Source organism: Dysidea avara, chromosome 6 (genome assembly GCF_963678975.1).
Source record: "Dysidea avara chromosome 6, odDysAvar1.4, whole genome shotgun sequence".
NCBI lineage: Eukaryota > Metazoa > Porifera > Demospongiae > Dictyoceratida > Dysideidae > Dysidea > Dysidea avara.
This window is the reverse complement of record NC_089277.1, coordinates 23,493,751-23,509,199: the sequence shown is the minus strand read 5'-3', so window position 1 is coordinate 23,509,199 and position 15,449 is coordinate 23,493,751. Positions and strand designations below refer to the sequence as shown.

The 15,449-nt window shown below is 36.1% G+C and overlaps 1 protein-coding gene and 1 long non-coding RNA gene across 2 annotated transcripts; both read right to left on the bottom strand.

The window, feature by feature from the left end:
* Positions 1–2,133: 2,133 nt before the first annotated feature.
* LOC136258281 (uncharacterized) lies at positions 2,134–3,832 on the bottom strand. Its single transcript, XR_010702725.1, has 10 exons — positions 3,634–3,832; positions 3,444–3,487; positions 3,216–3,393; positions 3,106–3,166; positions 2,898–3,054; positions 2,709–2,848; positions 2,566–2,658; positions 2,427–2,514; positions 2,305–2,373; positions 2,134–2,253 (listed from the first exon to the last, which is right to left on the bottom strand). It is a non-coding gene; the product is annotated as an uncharacterized lncRNA (long non-coding RNA).
* Positions 3,833–6,592: 2,760 nt separating this feature from the next.
* Positions 6,593–12,950, bottom strand: LOC136258131 (unconventional myosin-VI-like). Its single transcript, XM_066051435.1, has 21 exons — positions 12,932–12,950; positions 12,185–12,312; positions 11,844–11,939; positions 11,630–11,727; positions 11,177–11,243; positions 11,013–11,051; positions 10,694–10,787; positions 10,525–10,597; positions 10,226–10,283; positions 10,088–10,165; positions 9,818–9,947; positions 9,292–9,444; positions 8,959–9,164; positions 8,750–8,880; positions 8,428–8,569; positions 8,341–8,372; positions 8,168–8,225; positions 8,023–8,105; positions 7,808–7,908; positions 7,606–7,743; positions 6,593–7,154 (listed from the first exon to the last, which is right to left on the bottom strand). Exons 2-21 carry the CDS (start codon positions 12,299–12,301, stop codon positions 6,772–6,774), a joined length of 2,277 nt encoding a protein of 758 aa, XP_065907507.1. The 5' UTR covers positions 12,302–12,312; positions 12,932–12,950; the 3' UTR covers positions 6,593–6,771.
* Between the last annotated feature and the right edge of the window lie 2,499 nt (positions 12,951–15,449).

Below are 15,449 nucleotides of genomic sequence, written 5' to 3'. Positions count from 1 at the left end.
GCCCTATTTTTGCAGGCCCAGTCACATTTACTATTGTGCTGTAGCTGCAGTGGTAAGGGGTAAACATCACATACAGATAATTACTATAGAAACACTGGTGAATAGCTTACACAAACACCTAATTAAGTCACCAAATATATCTTGCGGTATTACTGCTCTTCAGCATCGACAAACCTATAATTTAGTGTCAATGGAATCTTATTGTCTAATTGATCGACACATTAACGTAAGCACAACTATATAAACTTCCTACACTATCACTGCTTGAAGGTTCTTAGTTTACTAATTTGTTAAGATGCCTTACTGTAGTTATACTGATAGTAAAGTGTCAGTAAACTTAAGTATATGGAACATAATTATTTTACTAAGTTTTAAACTCTCAGTAAAACATCAGTGAATGCGGGTTTACTGAAAACTACTAAAATAACAAACAATTAACTGTTCCATATACTGGGGATATACCACTGTAGTAAACTAAGATACTTCAAGCAGTGTATGCTATCAATTCAACTGGCTAGCATATTGTGCCAGTAGGTATAGTAATGCTATATTATTAAATTAACAACCGTAAGCTGTTTATAATTACCATCTACAACGTATAAAGTGCATGTATTGCAAAATACATTCATTTACTTGTATTATGTAATAGAACAATCATATAATACAGCATCAGGAAAGCCAGATGAGCATGTTAAGAGTTGGCCTGCGTCAACATAATAGGTCTAATATGCCAGCATAATAGATTGGAGTGTTTTTCCAGCATTATGATTGCATAATAGGTGGATATATTTGAGTTTAATTACATGAAAATAGATTGCTACTCCCTAATAGAGCAGTCAGCGGCTTCTAGATTGATACTCTCTAATAGAACAGTCACTTTGCCGTGAAATATTCTAATAGAGCATTCACTGATTGAAATTCAAAACACTGTGCAGATGAAATAATAACCACATTACATGTAATCTTTGACAACAAATTTGTTACCAAATGACTGGCTAAAAGTGAATATTATGTCCTGTATATAAAAGGGGTAGATGCAATGATGTTACTAACTATGGTTCCATATCATTAACTAGGGACCAGTCTATTTTGCTTTTTTTTCTACCTATTTTTCTTTCCAGCAATTCTTTTATTTTTCACCTATTATGCTCCATATTTTGCTCAAGAATTATAGATTTTGCTCAGCACTGATCTTTGTTAATTGAATATTTCCAAGTGCAAAGTTACAGTTTCGCCTTAAAGTGACTGTTCTATTAGAGTATCTCGATCAGAAATTACTTCTAACATGTAAAACAAGAAGCCAGCTAATATTGCTTAACATGTGTGACTGTTTTATTAGGGTACCTCGATTGTCACTTGTTGTTCCTGTAACAATTAGCTATGCATTGTCGATATTTTAGCGTTCCTGACTGTTCTATTAGAGTATCTCGATCTTTTGTGCAATTTTTATGTCCACTTCACAAAAATTGCACCTATTATGCCAGCATTTTGCTCATTGCTTTTACCCAACCATTATGCCAAAAACTTTGCTGGCGAAATCGACGGGTCCCTATCATTAACCTCCATCTGTACTAAGGACATTTTCTATTATTCCATCATGAACCATGCACCTAAATCAGAACAACATATATACATATATTAATTGAAAATCTACATGACTTTAGAACTAACCTTTCATGTGTAACCCAAGTTACCCAACTTATCGCTCTGACTAAAGACATATCCTTTGCTTTAGATCAAAAACAAATAGACATCACCCTACTAGATTCCTCCAAAGCTTTTGATACACTGCCCCACCAACAGCTACTAATGTCGACGTCAAACTAAGATATCATGGAATTAATGGCAGTACTTCACTGTGAAAAAAGCTCAGAATAATAAGGTCTATAACAGTCTTATTATGTTAGTATTGGAATGAAATAGTACAGCATATATTAATAGATTAGGACTTTACTATAACAAGCTTATTGAATACATTTAAGACAGTCATATATTAGAGATTAAATCACTAGTATAGTGTGGTGTATTATCAGACTATACTAAGCCTATTTCAACCATATATTGGCTACTATACTACTGTACTTTTTTACTTTCCTATAATCTGTGGCTACTTTAATTAAATAATTTCTATAATTATATTTGTAATGAATTTAATTCTGTAAATATGTTAAAACCACAATAGGCTAGTAAATCAATGTCTCCTTGGCCATGACAGTATCAAATCAATTTCGTCATTTATCAGTCTTTATCCAACTGCAGCAGGTAAGACAGTAAATACAATTCACAAGTTCCATTACAAATTACCTGTATTATCATCACTATGTAGAACTCTGTGACAATCTGTTAGTTGTCTGGTAGAACTGTCCCACAGCTCTAATACAAAGATGGTAAATATAATGTGTATTCTGGACAATCGTTGGACTTACAGTTTGTAACAATAAGAATCTCATAAAACCGAGACCTTGTCTGGAAACCTAGTATTACCATGTAGAATGGCGGCTAGGTCCCACAACTCTATTAAAGATGGTAAATATAATGCGTATACTGAACAATCATTGTACTTACAGTTTGTAGCAATCTTTTAAAACTGAGACCAAGTCTGAGACCGACAATCCATGTACAACTAAGACAAGTCTGATAAGACCAGGTCTCACAACCCTAAATGGAGGCAAACATAATTCATATTCTGGATTGTTTGGTGTACTTACAGGTGTTATCAGTGAGTCTAACCAGACATAAAACAGCCACTTAGTATGTGACTTTGTTGGGCTAATGTGTACGTAAGCTCACAAGAAGCATCTGATACACTGATAACCAAGTCCAAGAATCTTGTAATCACTAAGTACAACTGAAACAGACTAAATATAATATAATTTGCATACTCTCAGTGAACTTACTTTTGTTAGCAATACGAGCATGGTCAGTGAAATAAGGACAAACAAGATGGAACAGGTTCTTGAAAGAACTCAACTCATTTACAGTGCCAGATGAGGTAGCAGCCGTCAGCGGTTGATAAATAGTATATATGAAGAAATGAGACCAGTTTCCACAAACCTAAATGAAGGTAAATATAAATTGTATACTGGACACTCTCAGTATACTTACTTATAGATGTTAGCAATAAGAAGAATCTCCTAGAACTGAGACCAAGTCTGTAATTCCTACCCTATTGAAAAGAAAATGAATAAAAACACAATCAGGCTTAATGCACTTACAGCTGTAAGTAATTAGAAGATGACATTGAACAACTCCGTGAAAAAAGAGCAAAACTGTCCACATATGGTCGCTAACAGATTCTTTAATGGAAGCAGCTGCCATTGAAGGAAACTAACACTGCAGATGTTGTACACTGACAGCCTGTAGAACTAAGAGGTTCGACAAGAAACTGTACCTCTGAAGAGATAATATACAAAATCATAACAGCAGACCATGCATACTCTTACCACTGATGGCTGATGAACTGTGTCCACTCGTCATCCGCCATAAGCTGAGATAACAGGATATAAAACATGTAATACGTACATGGCAACACCAAAGCCGAATCATTTGCAGGCCATTGTCATGCAATACACAATAAACAATTTAACACGGCTAAACCTATCGTACAAGCTATCATTTTAGTCTAATACTTACTCATCTAGAGCTGTTTTTGATTGCTGCCATCGAAGGAATTGTCCACTTGGCCGCGCCACTTCACCACTGGCTACAGCCAGCCGCGGGATGTACAGTTGTGGTCCATAACTATCATCGTGGCTCATTGGACGATGGCGCCGATCGCGCACACTCTCTCCGCGAGATACACCGTCATATCACTCCGCCGCACATTTACAACCTCTGATACAACAATAGCGACAAAGATGGCGACTTAATTGCATCTAATACGCATGCGCACACCACTGACCCTTCAATTTTAACAGGCATTACTACGAACTTTTGCAGGTGTGCTAACTGTGCAAGAAAATCTAGATTTGTATGACTCTTAGATTGAATAATTAATTTTTCTGGTATTATATGCTTTGCCATATGAAAATGTGTGCGTATGAAATTATCACAACAAACTGAAGCTAGTTAGCTAGCTACAGTGATTAACAGAAGTGTAGCTACTTATTGTAAAATCATCATGACTTTGTTTGGTACAGTAAAAAAAATCTTAAGTCACATGAGATGGTAAAGCTAAAAATGAGACAATAATGAGATCTGATGGTGAAGCTAAAAGTTGTCACATTTAGTTAAGTAAACAAAGCCATACAAAGAATGTGTAGTAAACTAAAGTATAATCTGTTTCCCATAATATAAGATGGGGTTTATACTAAAGTATAAGATAGTTAGTATAATGCAAGACTATACTGAGATTATTTGTATAGTTTAAGCCATTAGATATACCATCTTATATTCCTCTTTTTTCACAGTGCTTACAATTGGATCCAAACCTGATTTACCCATCGCTCCCAGTGTGTTGTGCTAGATAGTGAATCCTCAAGCCCCGTACCAGTTCTGCCAGGCCAGGCACAGTACTCTAACCACTGATCGATGTTTCTACTATAATAAATGATATTATTACAGGTATCTACTCACCACTTCGTTTATTTGCTGATGATGATTGTCTGCTTTACAGTTAATAATAGTGTAGAGGACACCATCAAGCTTCAAGAAGGGGCAGATACCTGGCAACTCAAGTTCAACGTTAGTAAATGTACCTTTATACGTTGCACATGATCATCAACACCACTTACCCATGACTATATGTGACTGGATTTGACAAAACCAGGCTTCCACACACATCCAGTTTTTCGACTTTAATTACTAGTAACTTGACATTGACCACTCAGTGTGCTATTGAGCTACAATTTTCACACAATGCTTTCATTGCATTATGTAATAACAGGTCCAAATTTGAAACTGATAGCATACTCCCACACTGAGTTATGGTTCTTCAAAGTCATAAATTTGGATGTGTGTGGAAGCCTTGGTTCTGTCAAATCCAGTCACATAATACATACTTAGAAATCACACTCTGAATATATCTGATCAACATACTTGGGAGTTGGGAATCATATATACTCCATAAATCACTGTCGTGGTCAATACATTTCTAGTACAGTCATCAAAGTATCTAGAACACTTAATTTTCTGAAATGTAATAAGCAAATGCTCAAAACAAGTCAAGCAGATTTAACAATGGTCAAACCACTTCACAACTAAAACTATTATGCATCAGATATCTGGGACCCTCACCATACTGGATCTAAAGAAAGTACAATGAAGAGCTGCTCAGTGGGTCTTGATGACTATGGCACATTATTTAATTTAGTTACTTCAATGTTAGACCAATTGTCATGGCCAACTCTCCACACTCATTGTAAACTATCTGGATTACAAACATTGCACAAGGTATTCTACCACCAATATTATTGTCACTTACAATTCCTCCGTACTATTTACCAACAATATGCACCAACAAGACAGTACCATCCACTACATTTATTTACATCCAACCTACTACATCTTACCTAAATATATAGTTACTTCTCAAAAACAATAAATGATTGGAATACGCTACCGACAGACCTCATTGAAGTTGAAGACACTGACACTTTTAGAACTAGACTACACTCATTATTATTGTAAATTGCATATGATTGGGTAGCACACCAGCAGGGCTGACTGCTCAGTAATTATAAACATGTTGTGTAAGAAATAATTTTATTGCTAACCTATATAGGAGCATAATGGGAATACCGAAGAACATAATTTATATACTAGGTGAAAATTTAGTTCCTGAAAGCATTAAAGTTCGGGCAAAATTTTGGGTATAAATTTTTTATTTGACTCAGGCCTAGTTAAGAGCTTACCATGTATGCACTGTATGCATATTTAAGCTAATGAATGTTAGAATTATAATTATAGTATTGGGTTTTTACATATTCGGTCACAATTTTATATGTATAATCCTTCAGCTCAAGTGCTGCTGTTGTAATCCCTTCGAATAATCCTGGTCATTTCCTGAAACCACAATAACTATTAAACATACTTTTCAAGTAACAATACCACTTAATATAAAAACAAGTGCATTGAAGAGTGTATAGCTAGCAATATAAGGACCCCTTCTGTGGATCCTTCCCTGAGTCTGAATATAGTGTGGCACTTATGGGCTCCTGGCTTTATGGTACAATAAATTATTGTACTGTGCCTAAATGCACGCTGCTACCTATTTGCTGCCAAACTAAACAGCATGTTAGGGCTTCTGCTCAAAACTTCAAATTTTCTCCCTATGTCCCTGGATTTGGTTTTATACGTCATTCTATGTAGTAGCAGTACGGACAAATGAAATTACTAGTAACTGGTATGTGTGCACATATATAACACTTCTTAACTGTGATATACAGTACATTAGACCCGAATCTTGTTTATCCATACCCTCATTTATCCAAAACTGGAAATGACTGCTCTATTACAATATTTTGAGTACAGGTGTATGTTCTATTAGAGTATTTCAACACAGCTCTGTATACAAATGTGTCGGCTTCTGTTATCCACTTATCTCAACACTTTTACAACAAAGGGGTTCAGATAACTGAGGGTTCACTGTATGTTGAATAATAAGGTTAAATAGTCATAATATGTTATACTGTACATAATAAACACACATTGCTGCATTCCTATAAATAAATAAACTCAATTGCAAATTGCATATTTTAAAATTTATCTAGTCAGTCAGTAAATTGACAACCTAAAGTTTAAACTACAGTTGCTCTCAGATATTACATTTTATTAACGACCAGCTTTGGTAAAAGGACGGATGTATGGTACACCACCATGTTTTGTCCACTCCAACTCAAACTCGTGCTCTAGAATCTCTGCACCTTGCTTACGAGCAAGTCCAGTCTCTTCCAATGTTAGTTCACACATTTCAAGATCATCTTTCCCAGCAAGTAAGAAGAGTGGCTGTTTATCAGGATATAGTTCCAACTGTCTGGCAATGTATTGACCATCAAAGTGAGCATACCACCACCCTTTGCGTTGATCTAGTGACCGTTGTTGACCAGGTCTTGTGAAAGCCACACGGAAGAATCTTTGTGGCGTATCATCATCCTTGATAAGACTGGAGATACGTTTTGGTGGTGTGGGTAGTGGTTTTGCTTGATTTTGTTCGGCTGTTAAAATTTAAACAAAATACAGTCATAGTCAACAGCAATACAATTTGTGATCTCATAGCCCCATTTAATCACTACTGGGAAGGGGGTGGCGGGGGGGATAAAGCAAAAAACAGAAAACATTATGATGGGGTTTGAATACACGAGTGAACACAGTACAGTCACAATTTCTAACAATTCTGTGTAGTGAGGAAAATGATGTGACAAACAACAAAGTGTATAGCATCTTATGGCTTTCCTTTGAAACTTAAATTTTTAAAATATGCTGAAGAAAGCATCAAGGGACAGTATAACATGGAGATATGATTCCACAGAATACATCAACACTGGTCTCATTTATAAACGCTGGTCTCATTTAGTGGTGGGGTTCAAGTTGTTTGAAAGAAATAAATTACCAGGCAGTAATATGGTATACAATCCGATAGGTATGCATCGTAAGGGAACAGTGTACCTTGTTGTACTATTTGTGCTGGTGCTCTTTGCATTTCATCAGGTGACTCAGTTCTCTTTTTGTTCTTTGCCTTCCAAGCATGATAGACTCGTAACCTTCGGTGGAACTCATCACGACATGCTTCAAGTAATTCAAGATCTGTGACAGTTTATAAGAAGATAAATGGATCATATTGTAACACCAGTAACACAAGCAAGCTTACCGCAAGAAGTGTTGATGGTGTCACGTAGTTCTGGAAACTTCCATTTTGACAAGTCATGTTTTTTAGTGGTTTGTTGTTGTTTTCCAGCATAAGCTTCTGACCTACAGTGTGCATGGGAGATCAAACACTTGAAAGCAAACGGATTTGAAATCTGTGAAATGGTTACACTATACTTTGTACACATACATGTCATGAAGACACTATAAACAGTTCACCGTTTTAATGAGCGACGTGCTATCCTTGACTGACTCTTCTGCACAGCATGTTCCACTATTACTTGCTGTGGATGTTGTTCATCCTTTGGACAGAAGAGGCATTTATGAATGTACGTATATATGTGGGAAAGAGCACAACGCTTACTTGTGCTAGACGCATAGCTAACTCATAATCTCGTCTCTCTTGTTCTTCAGCTGCAAGTCTACAGAAACAAAATACTCCAATTTTTTACATATAATTACGTAACGGGTTGTATTTGCAACTAACAAAATAGGACATATCTTTAACAAAGAAACACACTGAGTATAATAATGTACCTTGCAGCTTCTGCTTCAGCCTCTATTTTTTGCTAAACCAAGAAGTATGTATATGTATGTAAATCTACAAAAGAGAATTATAGTAACCTGTAGCTCCCTGTCTTTTTCTTCTTGTTCTCGGCGTTTCCTTTCTGCCTCTGCTTCACGCTCTCTTTTCAGTCTCTCCTCTTCTTCCCTTCTCTTCCTCTCTTCTTCCTCCCGCCTGCACCTCTCCTCCATTTCTGCTTTACTAAAGAAATAAAAATATATATACCTACTTACTGTAACATGTGTGCACTGTGCACATGTATAGCAAATATTTTATGTCAATGAATTAAGCCTAGACAAGTTCAAGTACATATTTTAATCACCATGTAACAACAGAAATAAAAACATATCCTTTACGCAGATACTATTAGGAGATACTAACATTCGCCTTTCCTCTTCTTCTTGTTTCCTTCTTCTCTCTTCCTCTTCTTTCCTTTTACGTTCTCTCTCCATTTCTTCTTGAATACGTCTTAATCTCTCCTCTTCTTCTTTAAGCTTGCGTAGATGCTCAGCCTACATACAGCATGTACATTGTCCATTAATTTGTATTCCAAAAACATTTAAATTATGTTTATATGCAACATGACACACCTCTTCCTCTTCCCTTCTCTCCTTTTCTTGTTGTTGTTTCATCTCCCCCATCAAGCCTTCACATGATTGTAGAATGTCATTGTATATTGCTTCAATTTCTTTTCCAGATATCATGGTCTCTTTGATCTTCTTTACTGCACTGTCCATAGTCCCTTCAATGCTAACTATATTCTTCTGTAAAGGATCTTTCTTTTTCAACACAGTCACTAAGGATAAAAGTTATAAAAATGTGATTTATCTGGCATTAAAAAAGCAGCAACTTCTTTGTGGTGGACTATGTAAGTAACATTTTAAGTACAGGTATAAATAAATAATTTTAACAAGTGTACATACCCATGCTGTTCAACTGCTCAATCCTGCCTCTAAGAGTTTTGATTGTGCCTATCCCTCTGTATCGGGGTTGATATTTACGTTTAGCCAGGAACATCCTGACATTCTTCTGAATTACAACTGCATTCTCTACTCTATAACTGATCTTACGAGACACTGTAAGCAAACAAAAAACATAACAAAATGTACGTAATCATACACACATACATAAGTAACAAAACAGAGGAGCACTGTTATTCAGCTTTGCTTATGGCTGTGATCTACATACACATTTTATATACTGATAAGCAAGTCCACGTGATTACAGTTCAAGTGTATGAATAACAGTGCAAGGTGACTTCCTCAGATTTTTTAATTAAGGAGAACACACGTATATACTGTATCACAAATCTCAATAACCAACAGCCACACAATATGAATCCCTGGGACAAACAACAACAGTAAAACAACAACTTCAAGACCTGATTCACTGAGGAGGTACGTAGCTGTCATCCACACAACACCACACAACACACACTGGAATACTCACACTTGAGAACACTTATTACTCCAAATATTCCCTTCTTCCATCTAATGCATATCAGCCACCTTTGTACCTTTTGTACTAGAACGGCAAGATGTTCTGGATCAGACTTCATGATCTGATCAAACTCTGCAAACTAGGGAAGTGAAATACTGTATGAAACATCGAATGAATGGGTATATGTATAGCAGCCAGTAGAATTACTTGTACAATGTATGTACATACATACATACTGAATTATATTACATCATACTACGTATGCATACAATATGATACCTTTCCAGCTCTAAAGAAGACTTTAGACATACCAAATTGGTATTCATGTTCACTCAAACCTAATGCTCTAAATAATGCCTAAAGTGTGACATGTCATCACAAGTACACACATGTGTGACGATGACATATTGTACGTACTTTGCAAAACAGTCTTGGGTCTAACTGAGCAAGTTTCTTTGGTAAATACTTCTGATACCTACACAAAGTGTACAAATCACCATATGCACGTGTGTCTGTAAAATTAAGTAACGTAAATGTCACTATCAAAGCTTTGCACTTGCATGTATACATACACATGTATGCAGTTCACTCATGTATCAACTTCATTTGTTCGTACAGCCTTGTACGTATATCTATTATACTATTTTTACAAACAATGTATCTATGTACATATGTGTGCATATTTACTGTACATGTAATACCACTGTATGACATACATTTGATACAGATCACTGAATTGTGCTCTTGAAAGAAAACCTCCCTCCATCAGCTCCAGCACTGAGACCATGCCTGTGATAGAGTGGAAAGTGTTTATTATGTAAAGCCACCTCAGATGATGCACAAACAAGTTTCGTACAACACAGACAGACAGACAGGTGTACGTACCAGCACATTGTAGCTGTGACAAAATTTGACCTCCTATAAAGTGATGAGGTTCCATCTTCAAGTTTGGCTTAAGACAACGGATAAAGCTTGATCCCTAAAACGTGCCACAAAATAAAGGTACTTAAGTTGAATTAAACTTTAAATTGTACTCATGTGCAAAAGTTTGTATAGAATAAGTAGATAACAGCATAACAATTTAGTACTTAATTTCTATGCAATTGCAGTTGCAAAATAGTTACACAGAGAATTTAGATTTAAAAAATCATCACTCAGAGATGTGCAAGATATGTAGTACAAACAAACAAACAAACACGCTCACTGTCTGTCTCAGCTTCTCCATTAACTCATTCAACTGTTTCTAAAGTACATAGGTACATCGGTATGTGTAATTGCATTTCAATACAATATATGCACTTGTACAGATAACACATAATTACACGCATGTACCCACGTACACACTACACCACACTACAACCTACTCACCTTGAATTTTCTTCCTATACTAATAAGTGTCAGTTTTTTACTGTTAGTTTCCTTCTTGGTGCCACTATAGTATGTTCATGTTGAGCTGAATCCTGAAAACAGCTAAAAATTAAAAGTGGATTTTTTCTCAACAGAGTTAACATTTCAGCCAACCAGATTATTATTGGTAACAGCAATGTTGTCAACAACAGACATGTATGGTTTGGCTCCATTACAAGTTCGGGAAAGGGCTATAATGGACAGTGAACTTATATGGCTTCCCCATAGGAAATGTATTGCGAAAATTTTGATTGGCCATAAATATTATGTCAAACATTTGAACAAAACGATTTCGAAATATTTTTAGCGGGTCAAGCAGTACTACAAATGAGCCAAATTTCAAGATTGTGTGTAATTGCATCCATGAGTTATTGAATGTTTTTGAGGATTCAGCTCAACATGAACATACCTATAGCAGGGAACAGCTTCTTAACAAATGGATCAGTACTTTGTACCATCAGTTGTCCCAAGCTGTCATGTAATGCATCGTTGTTCTTCTCCAAGAATGCAGCCTGTACAAAAGACACGTGTCATAACTGATTACAGAATAATAGTGACAGTCATTCCTCTACACGTACTACACTTCTCATGTGTACACATGAATACATGGATACATCAGTTCACTTACAGTTTGGTAACAAACAGCACCAGCAAAATGTCTGATCATGAAACCTTCATCATCTCTCAAGTTTCGATGATAGTTCAACTTGGACTTACAAGGAACCTGCACAATTAAAATTAAAAGTATATCGTAACAATTTGCAACCGCTGTGCTACATAGCTTGGGAAATTGTATGGGGGTACAAGGGAAATGGGTCAATTACAAAGAAACCATGAAATGCCTTATTCATTTTAACTGTACACTGTACTGTACACTGTATGTACAGTATGCGTGTATGTATATAGAATTGCACATGCAAGTGACTGAAGTGAGCACATAAGTACAAAGCATATTCTTCACACACTTACAGTTAATCTAAAGTGTCCCCTGTGAGTGCTATGTACAGTATCAGTGAAGTGGTCAGGTGATCCTTTTGGTAGTTTACACTCTTCATCTAACAAGTCCATTATATCACTAGTCTTCATCTCTATCAGGTCTGTACAGCAAACATGTAGTATAGGTACATGCTGTAATGATTGCACTACAAATACTATCATATAATATCATGCAAGTATGTATTGTATGTACGTGATGTTAAACCACCCATTTACGATGAAAAAAACATCAAAAATACATTTATGGGACAATGGGTCACGAATTGTTTATAATGCAAAGTTGTTCAAGTTCGTGACATAATCATAAACAAATTCCATCATTGTTAACGAGCAAGTGTGCCATTGGTCTTGTCCTTATGATGATTTTAAGCCAGGTGAGCTACAGTAGCCTAGAATGGCCCTTGGGCTGTCTAACATTGTACCAAAGGCAATACATTATAGTAGGAGGTGTGGTTCCCCTGTTTGGACTTGCACTTGGTTTTAAGATAATAATACCATCCCTCTTACAATGGTTGTGATACACTGTACATGAACACAGTGTTTATTCCTTTTACGGTCATAGAGTGATACCTGTGGATTGTTTTAAGAATGTTCTCCCACACACTTGTTGGTACAGAGAATACATGTGATTTTCTTTGTCCCTAAAAAATCACATGCTTATGTAATCTTCAATGGCTTCACAACAAAACAAATTTGTAACACACTGCCCCCATAACTCACCAATACAGTCTTGGTTATCAATAAAGGGGTCTGTCTATGTGTATCATGTCCTTATATTATGTCATTATGATGTAATACTAATACCCTGTGGTAATAAATGGGATTGTATTGGTAATATGGGTAATACTGGTAATATGGATAATACAGGTAATACGGGTAATATGGGTAATACGGGTAACATGGGTAATATGGGTAATACGGGTAATTTGTGTATCATGTCCTTATATTATGTCATTATGATGTAATACTAATACCCTGTGGTCATAAATGGGATTATATTGGTAATATGGGTAATACTGGTAATATGGGTAATACAGATAATAGTGGTAATATGGGTAATATGGGTAATACGGGTAACATAGGTAATATGGGTAATGCGGGTAATATGGGTAATACGGGTAATATGGGTAATACGGGTAACATGGGTAATATGGGTAATACGGGTAATATGGGTAATACGGGTAACATGGGTAATATGGGTAATACGGGTAATATGGGTAATACTGGTAACATGGGTAATATGGGTAATACGGGGTAATACTGGTAATATGGGTAATACTGGTAATATGGGTAATACGGGTAACATGGGTAATACTGGTAATATGGATAATACTGGTAATATGGGTAATACTGGTAATATGGGTAATACGGGTAACATGGGTAATACTGGTAATATGGGTAATACGGGTAATATGGGTAATACTGGTAATATGGGTAATGTAGGTAATATGGGTAATGTAGATAATGTATTATGGGTACTGTAGGTAATGTGGGTAATATGGGTAACATGGGTAATATGGGTAATACGGGTAATATGGGTAATACTGGTAATATGGGTAATACGGGTAATATGGGTAATACGGGTAATACTGGTAATATGGGTAATACTGGTAATATGGGTAATACTGGTAACATGGGTAATACTGGTAATATGGGTAATACGGGGTAATACTGGTAATATGGGTAATACTGGTAATATGGGTAATACGGGTAACATGGGTAATACTGGTAATATGGGTAATACTGGTAATATGGGTAATGTAGGTAATATGCATATGGGTAACGTAGGTAATGTATTATGGGTAATGTAGGTAATATGCCATGTAGGTAATATGGATAATACTGGTAATGTGGGTAACGTAGGTAATATGGGTAATATGCCATGTAGGTAATATGGATAATGCGGGTAATACTGGTAACATTCGTAATGGAAGTAACACTGGTAATATGGGTAATATAGGTATTGTAGGTAATAATTATGAGTAATACTAGGTAATACGGGTAATATGGATAATACTGGTAATGTAGGTAATATTGGTTATGCATGCAGGTAATATGAGTAATACGGATCTGGTAGTGTGAGAAATACTGGTAATATGGGGGTAAATAATAGTTATATGGGTGCAATATTGGGTCTATGAAATTTATATACCCATGCAAATTAAAGGTCTGAATCTGTAGCACACGATCAAAGCGAAGGAGCTATTACATGCTATAAGGGCCTAAGGGTTTATAAGTTTTATAGACTACCATATTATATATAAATAACTGCTTTAGACTGTATTTTACATTACACTCAGATTATTTCCTTGTCCATGAATGGCTGTTTCTGCTGTAGACGGTCGAAAGTGGCTGGTTTTCTGCTGGCAAATGGTGACCCATTACACTTTGTTTTCAGCTATGCTCCACCCGTAACACAGCATTACAAATGAAGAACAATATGAGAAGCATTTCTGCAATCAATTCAGTTGAGATGGAAAGTAAACGTGATACGTATGCTAGCTAGCAGAGCAGGGGCTAAAAAGGGGGCTAGTTGTGGCCAAAAAGCTACTTGTAAATGACTGGATAATGTTGTCACAAAGGAAATGACAGTATTTAAAATTTCAAGGCAGTCTCAAATAAATTTTTAGCAAATATCACAATAATTCAATTATGTCCCAAATACCTGTTTAATGCCTACCTTGTGGTCATCTGAATTTTCAAATGGCACTTGTCCCCTTTTGCCGCTGGTCCCTTCAATGTAGCTACTACAGGAATTTGACTAAAAGTACCACAAGATCCAATCTTGAGATAGTCATTTTCAAAACTTTTCTGGTCTACACTTTGAATTGCCTTAAAATCCAAGTAGTTTTACGTTTCTTTCTTACAGTCCACTATAAAATTTTAAAAAATCTAATAAAACAAGGCTTGCATGTACACAATTCTTATTCATAAATTTTAGTCCCTCCAGCTTGCTTTTTATTAAAATTACTTCCAGATCTCAATAATTTCTCTAAAATTGCTTCGAAATTCAACGTTGCCACACTCACCTATGTTTCAAAAATTCCCTCCTCAAGACCCCACTATAGTCCCTACAGTTCTCTTCTTTACTTGCACTTTGTCACACAAGCCCTCTCCTTCTTTACTTTAACTGTTTGGGCAATCATGGTAATACCACTCCCCTGGTCTCAGATTAGCTACAGCCGGCTGGTTGTAAAAATAGGTTTTAGCCACTGTAGCGGAGGGAATCTGCATTACA